This window comes from Saccopteryx leptura, chromosome 6, assembly GCF_036850995.1.
Source record: "Saccopteryx leptura isolate mSacLep1 chromosome 6, mSacLep1_pri_phased_curated, whole genome shotgun sequence".
NCBI classification, from domain to species: domain Eukaryota; kingdom Metazoa; phylum Chordata; class Mammalia; order Chiroptera; family Emballonuridae; genus Saccopteryx; species Saccopteryx leptura.
This window is the reverse complement of record NC_089508.1, coordinates 76,477,392-76,499,717: the sequence shown is the minus strand read 5'-3', so window position 1 is coordinate 76,499,717 and position 22,326 is coordinate 76,477,392. Positions and strand designations below refer to the sequence as shown.

Sequence of the window (22,326 nt, the reverse complement as noted above, 5' to 3'; positions counted from 1 at the left end):
AGCGTTTCCAGGTTGATGCTTTATCCTCTGCACCACCACAGGTCAGGCAAGCTCTTAGTTTCTTCTCACAGGATTGCAAAAATCACCCAGCCCACAGTTCCCACCAGGAGAGCCACCGGAAACAGCCACTCATTTACTCACCCCTCAAGGCAGTTGGTGGCTCCATACCGATCTGCTTAGAATCCTACCCACTATGCCAGATGTAATGCTGGTTGCTAAGGCCAGGCAAGTTCATATTGGGTTCAGGCAGATGGTAGAAAGGTTTGGGCCATTCATTTAATAAAGTCTCACAACGGTGGACAAGCACACAGGCAGGGGAAACCACCTCTCAGGCAAACAAACAGCAAAATGGCCCCTCACAGTGGCAGGCAGGCAATCCACACATCCCCAATCCCTCATCTCTCATCTCTCTCGAGTGCAAGCCTTATATAGCCTATGCACACGTGCCTCTGCCATGTGCTCACACCACTAATCAAGCAAAGTGCTTACAGCTGGTAACCCCACAAGAAAGCCTAACACACTGCCCCACAGATGCTTACTGATTTGAACATTTCTACAAAGTGGAATCACTGCCCTCAGCAATAGGAAGGAAATGGAATAAAGGATTTTATTTTGACTCAGAAACAGGTGAAAATAATGTTTGATTAAAGTTAATGGTACATGGGAGAAGCAATGTTTGTAGAGGAGGCAATGGTAACAATAGTTCTCCATTAGTTGTACTAATATACCTGGGATCTCTTTAGCTTAACCCTCCACAAGAGAGGCTTGTACCCACCAGGGAGGGAGAGGGAGAGGGTGAGATTAGGAGTCTGTCAGGAAGTAGAGTTTGCAGAAAGGTGGGAACTTGAGTTACAAAGTCAAGGAAAGAGTCAGCCTGAGCAGCTGTGGGAAGGGTAGAAAGCCAAGAACCACAGGCTCCACTGGTCTTTTTCACCTAATCGTGTATCTTTCAGTATTCTCTATGTATCAGAGACAGGGCACTAAGCAATTGTTAGCAGTATTTATTAAACATTTATACTTTTAATTCTCCATTTCCAACTATTCCCTTCATTATCTGTTGCCAAATATATCAAAGGCATCCATCATCGACTTTACTTGTCTTCAAAGTTCATCAGTGCCTGAACTGTAAAGAAAAAGACTGTGAGGCTGGAGAACTAAGAATATTTAGAACATATAAATGTTTAAAGACCTTTATCTGGGTTCCCACACAAATTCTTATTAGTCTTTACTCTTGTAAAAAAAATATTTATTGATTGATTGGTTTTTAGAGAGAGAGAGAGAAAGAGAAAGAAACATCAATTTGTTCTACTTTTTATCCATTTGTTGGTTGATTCTTGTATGTCCCCTTGAATGACTAGGGATTGAACCACAACCTTGGCGTATTGGGACGATGTTCTAACCAACTGAGCTACCCGGCCAGAGCTAACCTTCACTTTAAATTAAGCCATATGGGCCCTGGCCAGTTGGCTCAGCGGTAGAGCGTCGGCCTGGCGTGCGGGGGACCCGGGTTCGATTCCCGGCCAGGGCACATAGGAGAAGCGCCCATTTGCTTCTCCACGCCCCCCTCCTTCCTCTCTGTCTCTCTCTTCCCCTCCCGCAGCCAAGGCTCCATTGGAGCAAAGATGGCCCGGGCGCTGGGGATGGCTACTTGGCCTCTGCCCCAGGCACTAGAGTGGCTCTGGTCTCGGCAGAGCGACGCCCCCCAGAGGGGCAGAGCATCGCCCCCTGGTGGGCAGAGCATCGCCCCTGGTCGGCGTGCCGGGTGGATCCCGGTCGGGCGCATGCGGGAGTCTGTCTGACTGTCTCTCCCCATTTCCAGCTTCAGAAAAATACAAAAATTAATTAATTAATTAATTAAGCCATATGTTACATGTCAACTTTAATTGAAAAATAAAGAATTAAGCCATATGCACCTGTACTCTTTTCCAAAGATGAATTAATCAGGATTAAGCCTTTGAATAGTATGCACGTTCATGTACGTCCTCACTCAAAGGGTTAACAAAAAACTCACTACACAAAGGGTTAAAGAAGTGGTCTTGCTACTTCTCTCGTCATGTTCTCCTTAGAAAATAAGTGGGAAGGCAAGGCTGAAGACAGCTGGAAAGAGCAGGATTAACTTTAGGCAACATTTGAAGTAGGTGAATGTCTATTTTGACATCCTGTTCTAAATTCCACATTCCAAAGTTATAAATTTCTCTTGCCTGACCAGGCGATGGCGCAGTGGATAGAGTGTCGAACTGGGATGCGGAGGACCCAGGTTCGAAACCCCGAGGTCGCCAGCTTGAGCGCAGGCTCATCTGGTTTGAGCAAAGCTCACCAGCTTGGACCCAAGGTCGCTGGTTTGAGCAAGGGCTTACTCGGTCTGTTGAAGGCCTACGGTCAAGGCACATATGAGAAAGCAATCAATGAGCAACTAAGGTGTCGCAACAAAAAACTGATGATTGATGCTTCTCATCTCTCTCCATTCCAGTCTGTCTGTCCCTATCTATCCCTCTCTCTGACTCTCTCTCTCTGTCTCTGTAAAAAAAACCCACAACATTCTCTTATTGGCCACCATCAACACACATTCCTCTTCCCCAGTTGTTAATTTTCACACTGAGTTCATTTCAACTAGGTATGAGGAAGACAACATGAATCCATATTAAATTGTAAAAAAAAGAAAAAGAAAGGGCAGAGGCCCTAATTCTTCCAGTTTTTATTTGTAGAGAGAAATTTTATTAATCCAAATTAATCTTCAAGTTGTGAAATTTCAAGTAAGAAATTTAGGGAAAATAATTCTATTATTTAAATCTCATACTTCTCTCTGCCTAAACTGACTGTAGAAACTGTTGAAAGAAAGAGAAGTCTACAATTTATAAAATTTTGCGGGGGGTTGAAGGTAGTGGGCACTTGTAGGCTTTCTGTTGTCTAATTGCCATAGCTATCAGTCATTATATATGCAATCTCAAAATCTTAAGCCTAAGGCCCTACTACTCAGGTCTAAAATGTGGCCTTCAAAGAGAAGAAACATGTACAAAAGGGGAGTGGACTACCAAAACAAGCAAGAGCCCACCTGTCTTAATTCCCAACAACTGGAACATTCTCCACTTGGGAAACAAGCTCTCAGAACTGAAAGTATTTAGGAGTCCTACTGAAGAGGCAAAATTGCCAGGTTCTCTCTAGGTTAGAAAAAGTCAGGACATATGTCCTGAATGTAACATGCCAAACCAAGGATTTGCCTTTTTTAGGTATGAGGTAGAAATTCAGAGGCTGAGATACCAAAATAGTGACCACCCACATCCTTAATCTCAGTTATATATGTTACTCCAAATGTACTTAACTCTTAGTCCCTATGACTGCCCCAAATCCATACCTGCAAACTCTTGCAACTGTTGACGCTCCTCTAGATTATACTGAAGCTTTTCCAGCAACTCCAAATATCGAAAGAGTGAATCTCTAGGCCAAATAACATGTTCGGCCTCACCCATGTCCACTAGCCCAGGCAGATTCTGGTGCACATGAGTCTCCCAGTCCAACTGACCTGGATGGAGGAATTCTTCTTAAAACATATAGATTTGCGGAAGTTGGGAAAGAACTGATAAAGCTTACGGTGTGTGTGGAGGAAAAAGCAGGGATGGAAGAGGAAACAGGAAGCAGGGAGGAGGGTAAATAGTGCATCACCAAGAGATCACTTTTCACAATAAGCAAAGACATCCACAGCCACATTTATCCAAGGTGAAACAGAAGTACAGGGAAAATGAAGAAGCACAAAGAAAGTAATTAAGACAGAAAATCAACCTGACCAGGTTGTGGAGCACTGGATAGAGTGTCGAGCTGGGACGCAGAGGAACCAGGTTCGAGACCCTGAGGTTGCCAGCTTGAGTGCGGGCTCATCTGGTTTGAGCAAGGCTCACCAGCTTGAGCCCAAGGTCACTGGCTTGAGCAAGGGGTCACTCACTCTGCTGTAGCCCCCTGGTCAAGGCGCATATGAGAAAGCAATCAATGAACAATTAAGATGCCACAATGAAGAATTGATGCTTCTCATCTCTCTCCCTTCCTGTCTGTCCCTATTTGTCCCTCTCTCTGTCTGTCTCTGTCAAAAAAAAAAGGAAAAAGGACAGAAAATCAGACTGGTATAGAAAGTGGGAGAGCTCCTAATAAGATTGGGATGTCTCCTAGAGATGAAGGGTCTGAATTCAAATGGAAGAAACTCTGCTTACCAGTAGCCTTCAAATTTATGGATTCAGAAGATGAAGATAAGAAGGAAAATGTGGACTTTTCCTTTTTTGACAAAGACTCTTTTGTTTTTGGCTCAGATACTTCTGGACTCTCTTCAGTGACACTGCTTTCAGGCTCTTGAGAAATTTCTGAGAAGTCCATAGATTCTGCTTGTTGACTGGTAACTCTATAAGTGAAAGGGGAAATTTTATTGCTTCAAATACATTTATGGGATATAGCTAACTCTTTCATTATTCTGGTCCTGGACCTGGCCCTGGCCCTGGGCATCCCCAATCCCTGAGACTTTAGGTTGTGAGGGCCAAAATGCTCACTGTATATACAAGTTATTATATATACAAGCCCAAAATCTGATCTTAAGCACTTTCAACCTCAATTATCCCAGTGCTATATCTATATTAGTGCCTCTCAGCACATAGCTTCTGTGCTTAGTTTTACTCATGTTTCCACATTCCACATCCAGCCTTATTTTACCAAGCTTTGGCTCCCCACTCCATAGTCCTATGCCTATTACACCATAACTACAGCTTTTGTCCCCACGATTCAATCTCTTAATAGTACAGGGCTCACTTTGCTCAGCTCTTGGTCTTTTTATCTTCTCCATCCAGTCAATCCTTTGGTTATCTAATCTGAGTTTAAATGCCTACTAAATGTAAATGTAAACCTCTGGTCCAGACCTCATTCCTCAAACCAGACTAGTATAAACAACTTTGACTCACATATCACTACTTGAATGTCTAATAGAAATCTCAAATTCAACCAAAAGCCAACTCTTTGCCCAAACACTTCTTCCAACTTCAGCTTTCCCCATCCTGACATTGCTCAGGCAAAAACTTTGGAGTCATCCTGAACTCTTCTCTGATACCTTACATCCAATCCATCAAGAAATCCTGTTGACTCTACCTTCAAAATACTGTATATCTTTTCTCACTGGTACCACTCTAGTCTGAGCCATTATCATCTCTTGCTTGGATAGCAGCATAGCCTCCTAATTCATCCCTGTTCCTTCCCTTATACTTCTACAGTCTATCATCATCACAGCAACCAGGGTAATCCTTAAATCTAAGTCATTTCATGTCACTGCTCTGCTCTGTTCTCTATTTCACTCAGAGTCAAAGCCCAAGTACCTACAATGGTACCCACAGCCCTACAGTATAGGGTCTCCACTATCTATCTGACCTCATTTCCTATCACTCTTCCCCTGCTCACTTTGATCCAGTCACAATGGCTTCCTTGTTGTTTCTCAACATCAGACATGCTTCTGGCTTAAGACCTTTGTAGTAGCTGTTCCCTCTGCCTATAACACTCTTCCCATAGATATTCACACAGTAATCCCCTCACCTATTCTAAGTCTTGCTCAAATGTTACATTTTCAGTGAGGCCATCATGACTACCTTGTTTAAAATTACAACCGATCTGCAACCCCCACCCTCCAATCCTCCTTAACCAGTCCTACTTTTCATTCTTTAATAATGCTTATATATTTTAATGTTAATATGCTTTTTAATATATTCATTATTTATTGTCTCTTTCCCCTACCTCATATGTAAGCTACATCAGAGCAAGCATTATTGTCTGTTTTGTTCACTGACATATCCCAAGCATCTAATAAGCATTCAATAATTATTTATTAAATGGATGAATAAGTTTATTTCTCCTTCTACTTTCTTGTTCATGGTGGAATACTTACGGTCTAGTATTCATAGAATAATAGTATTCCAGGTATTCTATCTAGTATTCTGTTTCATAGAAGGTACTTGTATTAATTTCCTGTGGCTGCTGTAATAAATTACCACAATCTTGATAGCTTAAAATAGCAGAAATTGATTCTCTCGCAACTCTGGAATCCAGAGTCTGAAATCAAGATGTTGGTTGGTCCACCCTCCCTCTGGAAGCTCTAAGGGAGAAGGTTCCTTGCTTCTTCTAGCTCTAGCAGTTAGTTGCCTGGCATTCCTTGACTTCTTTTGGCTGTGGTTGTATCACTCCACTCTCTAGCTCTATCTTCACATCTCTTATTCTCTGTCTATTCTGTCTCTGATGAGGACCATTGCCACTGAATTTAGGGTCCACCTGAATAATCCAGGATAATCACATCTCAAGATCCCTAACTTAATTGCAACTGCAAGGACCTTTTTTCCATATAAGGTCATGTTCACAGGTCCTGGGAGTTAGAACATATCTTTTTGGGGGGCTATCATTCAACCCACTACAACTAATAGTTATTGAATGAATGAATTCTCTCTCAAAGCCAGTATTCATCTTTGGTTTTATACCCTCTCCTCCTTCATGTGTGTCCATCCAGTTTATAGTCCTAACCTGGTATCCATTTTGCTAATGCTTGACATTTGTGCCTCAGGGGACAGGTTTTGTCTCCTGCAAAGCAAAAAACACAAGAGTGAAGAGATTTACACTAAAGCAGTTGTTTAGTGAGGAAAAAAATAATTCATATCATAAAGTGAATAAAACTGAGTGAAGAGAACAACTTGTAATAAAGAGGTGAAAAGAAGTAGAAAAGTCAGCCCTGACTGGTTGGCTCAGTGGACAGAGCATTGGCCTGGCATGCAGAAGTCCTGGGTTCAATCCCCAGTCAGGGCACACATGAAAAGCAACCATCTGCTTCTCTTCTCCCTCTCCCCCTTTTCTCTCTCTTCCCCTCTTGCAGCCAGTGGCTTGAGTGGTTTGAGCATCAGCCCCAGGCTTTGAGGATAGCTTGTTGGTCCTAGTGCAACAACCTTAGGTGCTAAAAATAGCTCAGTTGATTTGAGCATTGGCCCCAGATGGGGGTTGCCACGTGGATCCTGGTTGGGGTGCATGCGGGTATCTGTCTCTCTATCTCAGCTCCTCTTACTTAAAAAAAAAAAGAGTAGGGAAGTACCAACAGTAGATAAAGAATCAGGCAACAATCTGACCAGTGGTGAAGCAGTGAAAAGGGTATCAAACTGGGACACTGAGGTCCCAGGTTTGAAACCCTAAGATCGATCGCCGGCTTGAGTGTGAGGTCATCGACATGATCCCATGGTTGCTGGCTTGAGCCCAAAGGCTTGAAGCCCAAGGTCACTGGCTTGAGCAAGGGGTCACTGGCTCAGCTGGAGCCCCCACCTGCCAAGGCATTTATGAGAAGCAATTAATGAACAACTAAAAGTGCCACAACTATGAATTGATGCTTCTCATCTCTCTCCCTTCCTCTCTCTCTCTCTCTCTCTCTCTCTCTCTCTCTCTCTCTCTCTCTCAAAAAAGGAAAAAAAAGGCAATATTTTAGAGCTGTGTCAGGCAAATTGCCTGTCACAAAGGGAAAAATGGTGTCAAGGCCAAAGAGTAGAAACAAGGAATGAGGTCAGGAAACTGTTGAGAACTATAGTTGAGTTTGAAATGGGGAAGCATACCTCTGGGTAATCTGCTGCTTGAATATGTCGGCTTTGTGCTGAACCTCCAGGTTTGTCATCTCCTCATTCAGCTCATTTCTGATGTTCTGAAAGTTAGTAACTGCCCCAAAGGGCCATTAGGAGTTGGGAATGGTGGTGACTAGACCTGGGGAGAGGGCTTAAGTGGGGATAAACCAAATGAAATATCCATTATAGGCCCCAAGACCTGTATCAGGTTCTCTCTCTCCATAATCCAACAGTCCTAGCTTTCACTCTAATATCTTCCCAACCATCCATCCCACCAAGTTTCACCTGTTCTATGCTTACCCATCATGGCTACTATGATATTTCGAAAGATAATAGACCCAAGGAACAACGAAAGGATGACATAGATGCTGCTGAAGGTGCGGCTGACTTTGGGCACCTTCCAGGTGTCCTGAAGCAGTGCATACCAATGATCCATGGTGAAGAGGATGAACACTGTCACTAGGGAATTCAGCAAGTCCCTGAAGAAAAAGATGTGCATTTAGATAAAACAGAGATATAAACCTCTCAAAAACAGTTTCATTCTCACTCTTTTTTTCCCATTTTCATTCTTAAAGCAACATAAGAGCATTTCTTTATAGTTTGCTCTGAATGTGTCTTTTTCTACCATACTTAATTTTTTAGCTAATTATTCTTAAGTTTAAGGTTGTTTTATGAGGTTTTCCTTTATCATAAATAATCTATGAATTTCTCTTACTACTTACTCCATTAGTATCTGGAGCATAGTAGATACTTAATAGATACTGACTGAATTTTTTAAAAAAATGAATGAATCAGCAACTACATATCATTTTTTGTAAGTTCATTCTCCACTGTCCTACACATGTCACCTAACAGAAGGTCACTTAATGAATTTAGCCTGACCAGGCGGTGGCTCAGTGGATAGAGCGTCGAACTGGGATGCAGAGGACACAGGTTCGAGACCCCAAAGTTGCCAGCTTGAGCGCGGGCTCATCTGGCTTGAGCAAAAAGTTCACCAGCTTGGACCCAAGGTCGCTGGCTCAAGCAAGGGGTTACTCGGTCTGCTGAAGGCCCATGGTCAAGGCACATATGAGAAAGCAATCAATGAACAACTAAGGTGTCACAACGGCAACGAAAAACTGATGATTGATGCTTCTCATCTCTCTCCGTTCCTGTCTGTCCCTATCTATCCCTCTCTCTGACTCTCACTCTGTCCCTGTAAAAAAAAAAAAAAAAAGAATTTAGCAAACATCATTCCTATTTAATTTGTTGGTATGAACTGATAGGCAAATGAACAAATGGATTTGTGACATAAACACGTGATCCCAAATAATAAATATTAATATATCACAAAAGCTCTAAGGAAGGCATGTAAAATTGCCTTCTTTCCTCCTTAGTCCTCCACATACAATTGGTTCAAAACATCAGGGCCTGAATAGGATCAATTTTAGTACTTTCCTGACTCATACATTAGTTTTATAAGAGAGAAGAGCTGAGAGGTGCTGAAAGATAGGATTCCAATTCATAAATAACATTATCACCTCTAAATCCCAATTGACTTTTTACTAGTAATCAGTGTTCTCTAGACAGAGATCTTGCCGGGATTTTACTCTCTAATGAGTATAAGTATGTGCATGTGTAATCCCCACACCTAGAAATTGAGGTAAAACCAACATGTATGAGAAAGTAACATTTATTATCACTTACAATATGTGTTAAATACTCTGCTAAGTGCTTAGATGCATTACCTCATTTATCCCTTACACTCTTATTCCCATTTTTCTTTTCTTTTTTTTTCTTTTTCTTTTACAGGGACAGAGAGAGAGTCAGAGAGGGATAGATAGGGACAGACAGACAGGAATACAGAGAGATGAGAAGCACCAATCACCAGTTTTTCGTTGCGACACCTTAGTTGTTCTTTGATTGCTTTTTCATATGTGCCTTGATCGCGGGCCTTCAGCAGACCAAGTAACCCCTTGCTGGAGCCAGCGACCTTGGGTCCAAGCTGGTGAGATTTTGCTCAAGCCAGATGAGTCGGCGCTCAAGCTGGTGACCTCGGGGTCTCGAACCTGGATCCTTCCGCATCCCAGTCCGATGCTCTATCCACTGCGCCACCGCCTGCTCAGGCTTATTCCCATTTTTCAAAAGAGGTAACTGAGTCATAGAAACCAGGGCTTAACCATTGGAGTATACTGGTATTTAAAGATGGTTTTTGAGGGTGTGCATGAATTTGCAAAATCCAGAGCAAATCTGGTAGCTGCCCTATCCTCAAAATCAGAGTGAATACAATTAACCATTCCTTTGCTTTCTCTTTGCCTCTCCTTACTGTCTTCTATTCTAATTTCTTACAATAGACTATACTTTATTACTATACTTTGAACTAGCCTCCCAGTCTCTTGCCTAAATTCCCTCCCCCAACCCAGGCTTCTCCCAGTTCTGCTTACGAGAAGAACATGTGGTACTTCAGGTCCGTGCGAGATGAACGGGTATAATTCTCGAAGAAGTAGACACCGGTCACAGCAAAAATGTAGAAGAAGATGATCAGCAACAACAAGAGGAAGGTCATACTCTAGAAACCATGACTTCAAGTAAGAGCTGGGCCAGAGAAGGCTGGTCTTCACTTATAGCCCAGCTAAGTCCACCCTGTCAATCCCCCATCAAATCCTTATTTCCAGTCCTGAGCCCTGTCACCTCTAGACCACAGGAGCTTGACCTCAGCCCTTTTTCATCCAATTACATATAATAGTGTCTTTCACTGCCTTCTTTGACCCACTCAGACTAGTTTCATGTAACCCCCATGTTCATCCACTCCGCCCACCTGGCTGTGCTGCTACAGTCAAATCACCTTGAGGGCCCTGACCAGGGCCAAAATAATGACTCGAATTTGACGAAATCGTGTAAAGAGTTTGAGAGACCTTAAAACCCGGCAGATCCTCAGCAACTGGAGCCATACAGACTGGCCTGTTACCCCTACCAGCACCACAACCTCAGGAAGCAGGGACTGTGAGAAACAAATAGATTATGAGTAAAATATACCCAAAGCACCCATGGACAGTAGCTCCTTCATTATCTGATATTCTTCATAGTTCCTTGGAAATTACCCCTTGAAAAATATTCTCTAGTGATTGTTTTCTATTCAGTCTATTTGATATTACTTAAACTCTGTATTTCAATTTGCTCAGACATAAAAGGGATAAATACAGTGCTTATCTCATTGGTTTCTTGTGGATCTCAAATGAGAAAATATATGTAAAACACTTAGAAGGAAGCTTGGCACTTAGTACGTGCTTAGTAACTGGTACATATTATTGTTGGGGTTAATGTTGTGGTTAGATTCTGCCTTGCTCCCAATAGCAGCAACTCCTGCAATGATTGACTTTTAGTTTTAGATGGAAAATAAGAAAGTTAGGTACATTTCTATTTGTTTCTTCCTGTGACCTAATTATCTTAATTTTTCTTGTCATTTTGATTCAGCTAGGCACATCCTCAGGATATCTATCCTTACCAACATGGTAACAACAAAATCAAAGACATTCCAGGCATTCTTCCAGAATAGGGAAAAGCTGGATAGCCACATAAGAATAATCTCCAAGATGAAACTAAGTAAGATGAACCAAGCTGCCACCTCCAGAGTCAGCTTCACGGGCCAGAGTTTGGTATTTGAGGATTCCAACAATTCTGTGGGCATAAAGCAAAGGATGAATAAGAGGGAAGTGGGAAGCTGAATCATAAAGGATGATCAAAACGTGTTACAGCTTGATCAGGTGGCACAGTGGGATAGAGTGTTGGACGGGGATGTGGAGGACCCAGGTTTGAAACCCCAAGGCCACTGGTTTAAGCATGGGCTCATCTATCTTGAGCACGAGCTCACCAGCTTGAGCATGGGGTCACTGGCTTGAGCGTGGGATCACAGACATGACCTCAAGGTCATTGGCATGAGTCTAAGGTCACTGGATTGAGCAAGGGGTCACTCACTCTGCTGTAGCCCCCTAGTCAAGGTACATATGAGAAAGCAATCAATGAACAACTAAGATGCCGCAACAAAGAATTGATGCTTCTCATCTCTCTCCCTTCCTATCTGTCTGTCCCTATCTTTCCCTCTCTGTGACTCTATCAAAAAAAACAAAAACGTGTTATAAACTCCAGTTTTGCCCATTGCTATTATACTTTTCTTTGCATTTCTCTAAACACTGCTGTTACTTCAACCTGTGAAATACAAGGGAGGGCAGAATCAAACATGAAAAATAGCTATGACTCATCTCTCCCGCTGGCATGGATGTGCCTAACAGCTGCCAGTCACTGCCTTTCCCCTCTGGGGTCACAGAGACACTAAGAGATTCATTTCTTTTCTTTTTTTTTCAGTGAGAAGAGGGGAGGCAGAGACAGACTCCTGCATGTACCCCGATCGGGATCTACTGGGCAAGCCCACTAGATGGCGATGCACTGCCTATCTGGGGTGTTGCTCCATTGCTCAGCAACAGAGCTTTTCTTAGTGCTTGAGGTGAAGGTCATGAAGCCATCATCAGTGCCCGGGGCCAACTCGCTCTAATTGAGACTTGGCTGCTGGAGGGGAAGAGAGAGAGAGAAAGAAAGAAGGGGGAAGGAGAAGGGTGGAGAAGTAGAAGGTCACTTTTCCCATGTGCTCTGCCCGAGAATCTAGCCAGGGACTTCCATATACCAGGCCAACACTCTACCCCTGAGCTAACCCGCCAGGGCCAAGAGATTCATTTCTTTTCTTTCTTTTTTTTTTTTTTTTTTTTTTTTTGTTTTTTTTTCTGAAGCTGGAAACGGGGAGGCAGTCAGACAGACTCCAGCATGCGCCCGACGGGGATCCAGCCCGCCCGCCCACGGGGGTGGGGGGGATGTGCTCTGCCCATCTGGGGGGTTGCTCTGTTGCGACCAGAGCCAGTCTAGCACCTGAGGCAGAGGCCACAAAGCCATCCCCAGCGCCCAGGCCATCTTTGCTCCAATGGAGCTTTGGCTGTGGGAGGGGAAGAGAGAGGCAGAGAGGAAGGAGAGGGGGAGGGGTGGAGAAGCAGATGGGCGCTTCTCCTGTGTGCCCTGGCCAGTAATCGAACTCGGGACCTCCGCACGCCAGGCTGACGCTCTACCACTGAGCCAACCGGCCAGGGCCGAGATTCATTTCTTAACTACCACTAACCCCAGCCTGACCTGTGGTGGCGCAGTGGATAAAGCGTCAACCTGGAAACGCTGAGGTTGCCGGTTCAAAACCCTGGGCTTGCCTGGTCAAGGCATATATGGGAGTTGATGCTTCCTACTTCTCCCCCCTTCTCTCTGTCTCTCTCTCTCTCCCCTCTCTATAATGAATAAATAAAATCTTAAAAAAAAATAAAGAAAAAACTACCACTAACCCTGTCTGCTGCACTGTTACCCATAGTCCCAAATTTCACAAAGAAGCAATAAGCCTTGAGAATAGAATGAAGATGTAGGGCCATGATATGTTAAGTGCTTTAAAGGAGATATAGAAAGAAGCCAGATTCATGGGGCATACTGTTATAATAAAAAAATAGCTTGGTTTTTTTTTTATTATTATTATTAAGTGAAAGACAGGGAGGCAGAGACAGACTCCCACATGCAACCTGACTGGTCCTCCTGGCAAGACCCTTACTGAGCAATGCTTTGCCTAGCTGGGGCCACTGCTCGGCAACTGAGCTATTTTAGTGCCTGAGGTGAGGCCATGGTGACATCCTCAGTGCCCAGGGACAACTTGCTTGAACCATTCAATCCATGGCTTAAGTAGGAGGAGGGGGAGGGAGAAGAAGGGGTGGAGAAGCAAATGGTGGCTTCTCCTGTGTGCCCTGACTGGGAATTGAACCTGGGACTTCCACATGCCAGGCTGATGCTCTACCGTGGAGCCAACCAGCCAAGGCTATTTGTTAGCTTTTAAAACATTCCTTTTCTTCTATAAAATTGATTTGTCCTACAAAGCAAATTATATCCTGTACTTTCTTTCTAGAACCCTATTATTTGCTAATTGCTATTCCTTAACTCATTGCCTTAATCTTTCAACCCTCTTCATCTCTTTTATACATTTAATGGATGTATGCCATGCGATTGAAAAACACGTTGAGATTAAAATAGGCTTAAAAGCTAAAAATGAATATATTTCCCTTTAAAATAGAATACTCTGAGGGCCTGCAAATGCATGATGACTGATATGCTTGGCAGTTAATGGAGATCAGAAGAGCATACTCAATCACCCTGAAGAACACAAACTGCTATGTAGATTTTGACACACAGTTTTAAATGGTTATTGCTTTTAGTAATATTTTGGTTAATTAATCCACAGTGGAAGGAACAATGATGTTGAAATAGAACTTCATGAAGAGCATAATAATTCTGAAAAATAGAATTCTGCATGTTTATCTCAAGATGATCTTATCAGATTCTATAAATTACATATATCTGATTTAAAAAATCTTATATAGCCCAAGATATCTCTAGAATCTCAAAAATCAATGTAAAAAAGTATAAGAATGTTATACTTGGTTTCTCTCTCTTTTTTGGAAATAAAAACTACTCACACTTGCAACATATTACTTTCAGAGAAAATGAGCCAAATCTTCTTTCTTTTTTTGCTTATCATTCAGAAACAAAATATGAAAATTATTAAACTAAGCAACGGATATCATTGTGAAAGTAGACATTTTTCTATTTTTTATGCCCTATTACATAAATTTACATCTTCACTTTAACATATAGAATACATGTTGTAAACCTGCAACTGTTGTCAATGATCTCATTTAAAAAAATAATAATAAATTAAAAACCATACAGAGTACAAAATTAATGTATTTGATCCAAAGTCAAATTTAATGGCATTTTAAAATTAATTTGTAGACAAATCATGTATTTTCTTTAAATTAGCATGAATCAGCCTGACCAGTGGTGGCAGAGTGGATACAGCATCGATTTAGGATGCTGAGTTCCTTGGTTCCAAATCCTGAGGTTGCCAGCTTGAGCAGAGGCTCATTGGCTTGAGCACAGGCACACCAGCTTGAGTGCTGGATTGATGGTTTGAGCATGGGATCATTGGCTTGAACCCAAAGGTCACTGGCTTGAGCAAGGGGTCACTGGCTCTAAGTGAACTGCCCCCACCCCCCCATCAAGGCACATATGAAAAACAATGAACTAAAGTGAAGAAACTAGGAGTTGATGCCTCTCACTTTGCTCCCTCTCTCTCTTAAAAAAAAAGAAAGAAAATGCATGAATCACTTAAAACATTGCAAAAGTAAAAATTTGCTCACATTTTTAAATTTATAAATATTAAAATACAATATTTAATATGCTGATCTAAAACATTGTTTTATTTCAATTTGTTTATTCCACATAAAAATAATTAAATGATTAAAACACCTAAGAAAAAGAAACACCTAAGAAAGTTTTTAAGATTATATACAGTGTGTCTGTAAAGTCATGGCGCACTTTTGACCGGTCACAGGAAAGCAACAAAAGATGATAGAAATGTGAAATCTGCACCAAATAAAAGGAAAACCCTCCCAGTTTCTGTAGGATGATGTGGCAGCATGTGCGCATGCACAGATAATGATGTAACACCGTGTATACAGCGAGCAGCCCACGGCCATGCCAGTCAAGATGTAGACGGTACAGGGGAAAGTTCAGTGTTCTGTGGCTCGCTAAATTTGAATCCGTGACCAAAGTGCAACGTGAATATCGGCGCATTTATAACGAAGCACCACCACATAGGAATAACATTACTCGGTGGGATAAGCAGTTGAAGAAAACCAGCAGTTTGGTGGAGAAACCCCGTTCTGGTAGGCCATCAGTCAGTGACGAGTCTGTAGAGGCTATACGGGATAGCTATCTAAGGAGCCCTAAAAAAATCTGTGCATGAGCCCACATCGAGTTGCACTGAATAGGTATGAAACTGGGAGAGTTTTCCTTTTATTTGGTGCAGATTTCACATTTCTATCGTCTTTTGTTGCTTTCCTGTGACTGGTCAAAAGTGCACCATGACTTTAAGGACACACTATGTATTACTGGGAAACAAAATCAGAAGACAAAAAAAGATTGGGGGCTTTGATCTAGAATCCATTAATAACTATTTTTTTTCTCTATAACAACATTCTTTGTGACCTGAAAAAATTCTTTTGAGAGAGAAAGGGGGGGGAGAAGTGGGAAGCATCAACTCATAGTAGTTCTTTCTCATATGTGCCTTGACTAGGCAAGCCCAGGGTTTTGAACCAGAAATCTCAGCATCCCAGGTCAACACCTTATCCAATGCACCACCACAGGACAGGCTGAAAACTTGTTTTTTAAAAGCCTTTACAAAATCTTAATGTTTATTGCCTGGCCTGTGGTGGTACAATGGATGGAGCATTGACCTAGATAGAATGCTGAGGTCACTTGCTGGTTGAAGTCCCAGGGCTTGATCAGTCAAGGCACATAAGACAAGAAAACAATGAACAACTAAAGTGAAGTAACTATGAGTTGATGCTTCTCGCTCTGGCCCCCCCTCTGAATTAATATTTTTTTTTTAAATCATGTTTATCATGTAAACTAATCTGTTGAAATAAATCTGCTAGCCGCAAATTATTATTCCTCCTGCCCTTCTACCATGGGAATGTACTGAATAAAATTTGCATAAATTTTCCAGGTGATTCCCACTCAGGCAATCAACCTATTCTCTGGCATAGTGATCATGTTTCACAATCAGCCATTTTACTAAATAGAATGGTTAGTGCTATTCTTTTTTGATTTGTCCATTAGATGCAAGGAATCCTGTACATTTACTGCTATTTACTTTATTCCAAAGTTTAACACTATATCCCTAACTTCACAAGGCAAATACATACCAGTTATCAAGAAATAGGAAATGTAGGTGACCTAGTTCAAAATCCTCCCTATATGCAAAGGAAATAAAATACTTCAAGCCCTGGCCGGTTTGCTCAGTGGTAGAATGTGCAGATGTCCTGGGTTCAATCCCTGGTCAGGGCACACATGAAAAATGACCATCTGCTTTTCTTCCCCTCCCTCTCCACCTTCTCTCCTCTTCCCCTCCCCTCTTGCAGCCAGAGGCTTGACTGCTTCAAGTGTTGGCCCAATAGCTCAAGTGGTCACAGCGTTGGCCTCAGGTGCCAGACAGGGGTTGCTGGGTGGATCCTGGTCAGGGTGCATGTGGGAGCCTGTCTCTCTATATCCCCTCCTCTCACTTAAAATAAAATAAAAACATTTCAGGCCCTAGATGGTGTCATAGATAGAGTGGATAGAGTGTTAGCCTGGTGTATGGATGTCCCGGTTTGATTCCCAGTCAGGGCACACAGGAGAAGCAACCATCTGCTTTTCTCTTCCTTACTCTCCCCCTTCTCCTCCCATAGCCAGTGGCTCCATTGGTTTCAGTGTGGCCCCAGGAGCTGAGGATAGCTGCTTGGAGCGTGTCGGTCTCAGGCACTAAAAAGAGCTCTGTACTTGAGCATCAGCCCCAGACAGAGTTGCCAGGTGGATACTGGTCGGGCACTTGTGGGAGTCTGCCTCACTGTCTCCCCTCCTCTTACCTAAAAAAATAAAAAAATTAAAAATAAAACATTTCAAAGTATACATAATATACTATAGTAGTCAATGACATCAATTATCATGGTATATTTAAATATCTTTGACCTAATTTTATTAAAAGATGGTTTTATTTTTTTAAATAGATTTTACAGAAAGAAAGGGACAAAGGGAAAGAGAAACATCAATCTGTTTCTGCATGCACCCTGCCCGGGAATCCAACCAGCAACCTCTATGTATCAGGAGGATACTCTAACCAAGCTATCCAGCCAGGGCAAAGAGTTTTAAGGTTTTTTTGTTTTGTTTTGTTTTGTTTTTTTTTACAGGGACAGAGAGAGAGTCAGAGAGAGGGATAGATAGGGACAGACAGACAGGAATGGAGAGAGATGAGAAGCATCAATCATTAGTTTTTCGTTGCGACACCTTAGTTGTTCATTGATTGCTTTCTCATATGTGCCTTGACCGTGGGCCTTCAGCAGACCGAGTGACCCCTTGCTCAGTGAGCTTAGGTCCGAGCTGGTGAGCTTTTTTTGTTCAACCCAGATGAGCTCGTGCTCAAGCTGGCGACCTCGGGGTCTCGAACCTGGGTCTTCTGCATCCCAGTCCGACGCTCTATCCACTGCGCCACTGCCCGGTCAGGCAAATAGTTTTAAGTTTTAAAGTGGGAGCCTGACCAGGTGGTGGCGCAGTGGATAGAGCGTCGGACTGGGAGGACCCAGGTTTGAGACCCCGAGGTCGCCAGCTTGAGCGCGGGCTCATCTGGTTTAAGCAAGATTCATCAGCTTAGACCCAAGGCCCCTGGTTTGAGCAAGGGTTACTCGTCTGCTGTAGCCCCATGGTCAAGGCACATATGAGAAAGCAATCAATGAACTAAGGTGTCCCAACAAAAAATGATTGATGCTTCTCATCTCTCTCCGTTTCTGTCTGTCCCTATCTATCCCTCTCTGACTCTCTGTCTCTGTAAAAAAAAAAAAAAAGTTTGGTTTTTTTTTGGGGGGGGAGGATATTATTATGTGGCAAGTTTTTTTTCAGGGGATTTCAAAGGAATTGGACAGGAATCAATTTCTTTTATTTTCTTTTTTTTACAGATATAGAGAGAATCAGCCAGAGGGATAGACAGGGACAGGCAGACAGGAATGGAGAGAGATGAGAAGCATCAATCATCAGTTTTTCGTTGCAACACCTTAGTTGTTCATTGATTGCTTTCTCATATGTGCCTTAACTATGGCCCTTCAGCAGACCGAGTAACCCCTTGCTCGAGCCAGAGACCTTGGGTCCAAGCTGGTGAGCTTTTGCTCAAACCAGATGAGCCTGCGCTCAAGCTGGCAACCTCGGGGTCTCGAACCTGGGTCCTCTGAGTCCCAGTCCAATGCTCTATTCACTGCACCATCACCTGGTCAGGCAAGCAAAAAAAAAAAAAAAAAGTTTTAAAGTGGGAAACTTTCCCAAAACACTGAGGATAAAACAAGGAAGTACTTCTACTGTCCTTAACCTTCTAAGCAGTTCTAAGCAGTTTGTTTGAGATAATCAAATGAACTTACTGATTCTTCAGATTTTTCTTGTTAATATATTTAATATAATTTGATTGGTTTAGAATTATTTACTCTTTTTTTAAATTTTTAAAATTATTTCTTTATTAATTTTTAGAGGGGGGGAGAGAGAGGGAGAGAGAGAGAGGACAGGAGGCATCAACTTGTAGTAGTTGCTTCCTGTATGTGCCTTGACCAGGCAAGCCCAGGGATTTGAACCAGCAACCTCAGCGTTCCAGGTTAATGTTTTATCCACTGAGCCACCAGAGGTCAGGCGAATTATTTACTCTTTAGGTCATTTTTTGGCTCATCTAGTATCTTAACTGTACCCAACTTATTTGTCCTTAATCTTTCTAAATATACTTGTAAAAATGTAAGTATTGGATCACTCACTGATAGGAATCAATATCTCTAATAGGAAAGGTTAATTCAAACAAATTTAGTTTGGCACAAGAAATATAACTGGTTTTTCCAGCTCCAGTTCCTTGTATTATATCCTACCACTAAACGTCTAGACTGCCTTATATCTATTACACTTTCAAGAGCCCTCCAACTGTACCTATATCTTAGTAGTTGCACAAACACTACTCCAGAAGACTTAATATAACTATGCCTATTAGAATTCAAGTGACATTCAAAAATGCAAAATGATCAATATAAAGGAAAAATGACTCCACTTCCTCTTTTTTTTAAAAGTATTTATTCATTTTAGAGAGGAGTGAAAGAGAAAGAGAGAAAGGGAGGAGCAGGAAGCATCACCTCCCACATGTGCCTTGACCAGAAAAGCCCAGGGTTTTGAACTGGTGACCTCAGTGTTCCAGGCTGACACTTTATCCACTGTGCCACCACAGGTCAGGCTCTCTTTTTTCTTTTTTTAATTTACTGGTTTTAGAGAGAGAGGAAAGGAGAGAGACAGAAACATTAATCTGTTCCTGTAAGCGCCATGACTGGGGCTTGAACCCACAACCTTTGCGTATCAGGAAGATGCTCTCTAACCAACCCAACCATCCAGTCAGGGCCCACTTCCTCTTTCATTCAAGGTCAGTTCTCACCTATTTCAACCATCAGTACAATTGTATTCAAAAAGATGAGGAAGATGATGAAGTTTGTGAAGAGAGGACCTGTTTCCTCTTAAGGAATCATACATAGTGGAATTCTGGTTCTTTTTTTTTTTTTTTTCCTGAAGTTGGAAACGGGGAGGCAGTCAGACAGACTCCCGCATGCGCCTGACCGGGATCCACCTGGCATGCTCACCAGGGGGCGATGCTCTGCCCATCTGGGGCGTCGCTCTGTTGCAACCAGAACCATTCTAGCACCTGAGGCAGAGGCCATGGAGCCATCCTCAGCGCCTGGGCCAACTTTGCTCCAATGGAGCCCTGGCTGCAGGAGGGGAAGAGAGAGACAGAGAGGAAGGAGAGGGGGAGGGTGGAGAAGCAGATGGGTGCTTCTCCTGTGTGTGTGCCCTGGCAGGGAATTGAACCCAGGACTCCTGCGTGCCAGGCCGACACTCTACCACTGAGCAAACCGGCCAAGGCCTTTTTTTTTTTTTTTAACTAGAACTGCTGAATAAATTCAACATGCTTTCTTTTATTTTTAAATTTTTCTTTACAGAGACAGAGAGAGAGTCAGAGAGAGGGATAGACAGGGACAGACAGGAATGGAGAAATGAGAAGCATTAATCATTAGTTTTTCATTGCGCGTTGCAACACCTTAGTTGTTCATTGATTGCTTTCTCATATGTGCCTTGACCGCGGGCCCTCAGCAGACTGAGTAACCCCTTGCTTGAGCCAACGACCTTGGGTCCAAGCTGGTGAGCTTTTGCTCAAACCAGATGAGCCCGCGCTCAAGCTGGTGACCTCGGGGTTTCGAACCTGGGTCCTCTGCATCCGATGCTCTATGCACTGCGCCACCGCCTGGTCAGGCGGAATTCTGATTCTTGCAGGTGAAATCATAGGAGCAAGGATAGGCCCAGTGAGAATGAGAATAAAATGGGAGTTCGAAAAGGGAAAAATAAAGTCATAAGGCAGATGATGAGACAAGAGAGACAGTAAAGAAATGGGATAAAAATGAGTGGCATTGAAAGGATACGCTCAAGGACCCATCCAGCCCACAAAGAAAGAGGTGGCCTCTGACTGCAGCGCACTTGAAACCTGCTAAGCAGCCTATGGGCATGTGTAATCCGTTCTACATGATGAGGCTTCATGGAGAAGCGCACCAGCTGGTGTTGATCTCCTAACATAAGTTTCTTCTGTTGAGAAGAATCTACACCAAAAATAAAAAAGAGACAGATATAAAGAGAAGTTTTAGGGGGATAAGAAGAGCAGGTAGGATTGGGGGCAGGAATACTAGTTACATAACCAGCCCAAGAGCTGGCTTTTGCCTTGCTGCTCCTACTCACAGCAACCAATACTAGTTTGAAGAGCTATTGTATTGCTTATGATCAATACTGTCCATACCCAAGAAAAAAAGGCAGCAGGTTCAACCCTTTAAGTTTTAAGTGTCCTTGGTAAAAACTTCCACATCAGCCAAGGCTAGCAGTTATCCTAGGACTATAAGTGAGAGGTATGGGTTCTATATCCTGGACTCAAGGAATTTTATTTCTAAAGCCTTTGATTTATCAAGTTTATTGTAACCTCCGAACTAGTAACCAAATCAACCTCCCCTGAATTTTCTACCCTTAATATTATCTGTCTTCTTCCTATTCTTTAGAGGGTGTGGATAGGAGTCTTAAGTTTCTCCTTGTGAAGAAAAAGGAGAAACTGCTGACCAAGTATCTCTCGGATAGTGTGCCGTGGCACAGCTTGACTGAAGCCTTGCAGATGCTGTATGAGGGAGAAAGTATCAATGAGACGAGAACGAATGGCATCAGCTCGGGGCAGTTGACTGTGTCCTTCTCGGTGGTAAGTGGCCATGTCTGTTAAGAAAATGGAAGAGAAGTATCATTTCATTCTTGAAGTTGCACCCAAGATCAGTGGTTTTCTTCTCTCACCTCCCCCATTCTTGCCTTTAAGAAAACAAACACATTGTACAAAGATTCAAGGATTTTTGAAACAAGAGATAAGAGTCGTAAGAGAATATTGCGCAGTTGATTAAGTGGCCGAGCACCTTCATTTGTGTGAGGGTATTTCTAAGAAAAAAGCAACAACCACAAGGGCAGGAGTCCCGGGGCTGGACAAAGAGGAATTCGGGAACCACCCGGACCCCAGGGAACCAGGCAGTGCATTGAGGTCAAGCAGTGGGAGTTGGGGCTTCCCCCTAAAAAAAATTTTTTTTTAATAAAAAAAAATTAAGAAGAATTGGACAAAATGTAACAGCCTGACAGTTTGACAATGTGTCCGGTCCCAACGCTCCCTCGGCCAGCTTCTCTCAATTCCCGCTCGTGAGGCTCACCTCAGCCCGGCCCTCTTTCTCCCACTCAGCCCTGACTTCACTCCTCCGCCTCCGCCTTTTGCGCCCCCTGAGGTCCTCTCTCCCTACGCAGGATGCGCTCAAGGTTGGATCGCCGCCTCACTGCGCCCCATTTCCAGTTCCGCCCCGCCCGCACTCCCGGTTCCGGCTCGCCCGGGACCCAGCCCCCGACCCCCAGCCGCCGGCCCACGCCACCACCTAGCCTCCTGGCCCGTGTGCTAGCCGCTTCGGCCCCGCCCCGCGCCCCTGGCCACTCGGCAGTTACCAGCTGGTAC

General features: G+C 43.1%; 1 protein-coding gene across 1 annotated transcript; it reads right to left on the bottom strand.

Moving 5' to 3' along the window:
- Positions 1-994: 994 nt before the first annotated feature.
- CATSPER2 (cation channel sperm associated 2) lies at positions 995-22,219 on the bottom strand. The gene is made up of 13 exons (XM_066344455.1): positions 22,034-22,219; positions 21,411-21,557; positions 20,732-20,905; positions 19,696-19,764; positions 11,089-11,261; positions 10,429-10,584; positions 10,028-10,152; positions 7,905-8,083; positions 7,599-7,698; positions 6,532-6,588; positions 4,200-4,384; positions 3,353-3,520; positions 995-1,123 (listed from the first exon to the last, which is right to left on the bottom strand). Exons 2-13 carry the CDS (start codon positions 21,553-21,555, stop codon positions 1,092-1,094), a joined length of 1,563 nt encoding a protein of 520 aa, XP_066200552.1. The 5' UTR covers positions 21,556-21,557; positions 22,034-22,219; the 3' UTR covers positions 995-1,091.
- Between the last annotated feature and the right edge of the window lie 107 nt (positions 22,220-22,326).

Excerpts from the sequence above, each read along its gene's own strand:
- CATSPER2 (XM_066344455.1), bottom strand. The coding sequence starts at position 21,555 with ATGGCCACTTACCACCGAGAAGGACACAGTCAACTGCCCCGAGCTGAT. Across the intron at positions 20,906-21,410 it reads CACTATCCGAGAGATACTTG|ATTCTTCTCAACAGAAGAAA; the intron begins GTCAGCAGTTTC and ends TTTTTGGTGTAG. Across the intron at positions 6,589-7,598 it reads AAGCAGCAGATTACCCAGAG|GAGACAAAACCTGTCCCCTG; the intron begins GTATGCTTCCCC and ends TTTGCTTTGCAG.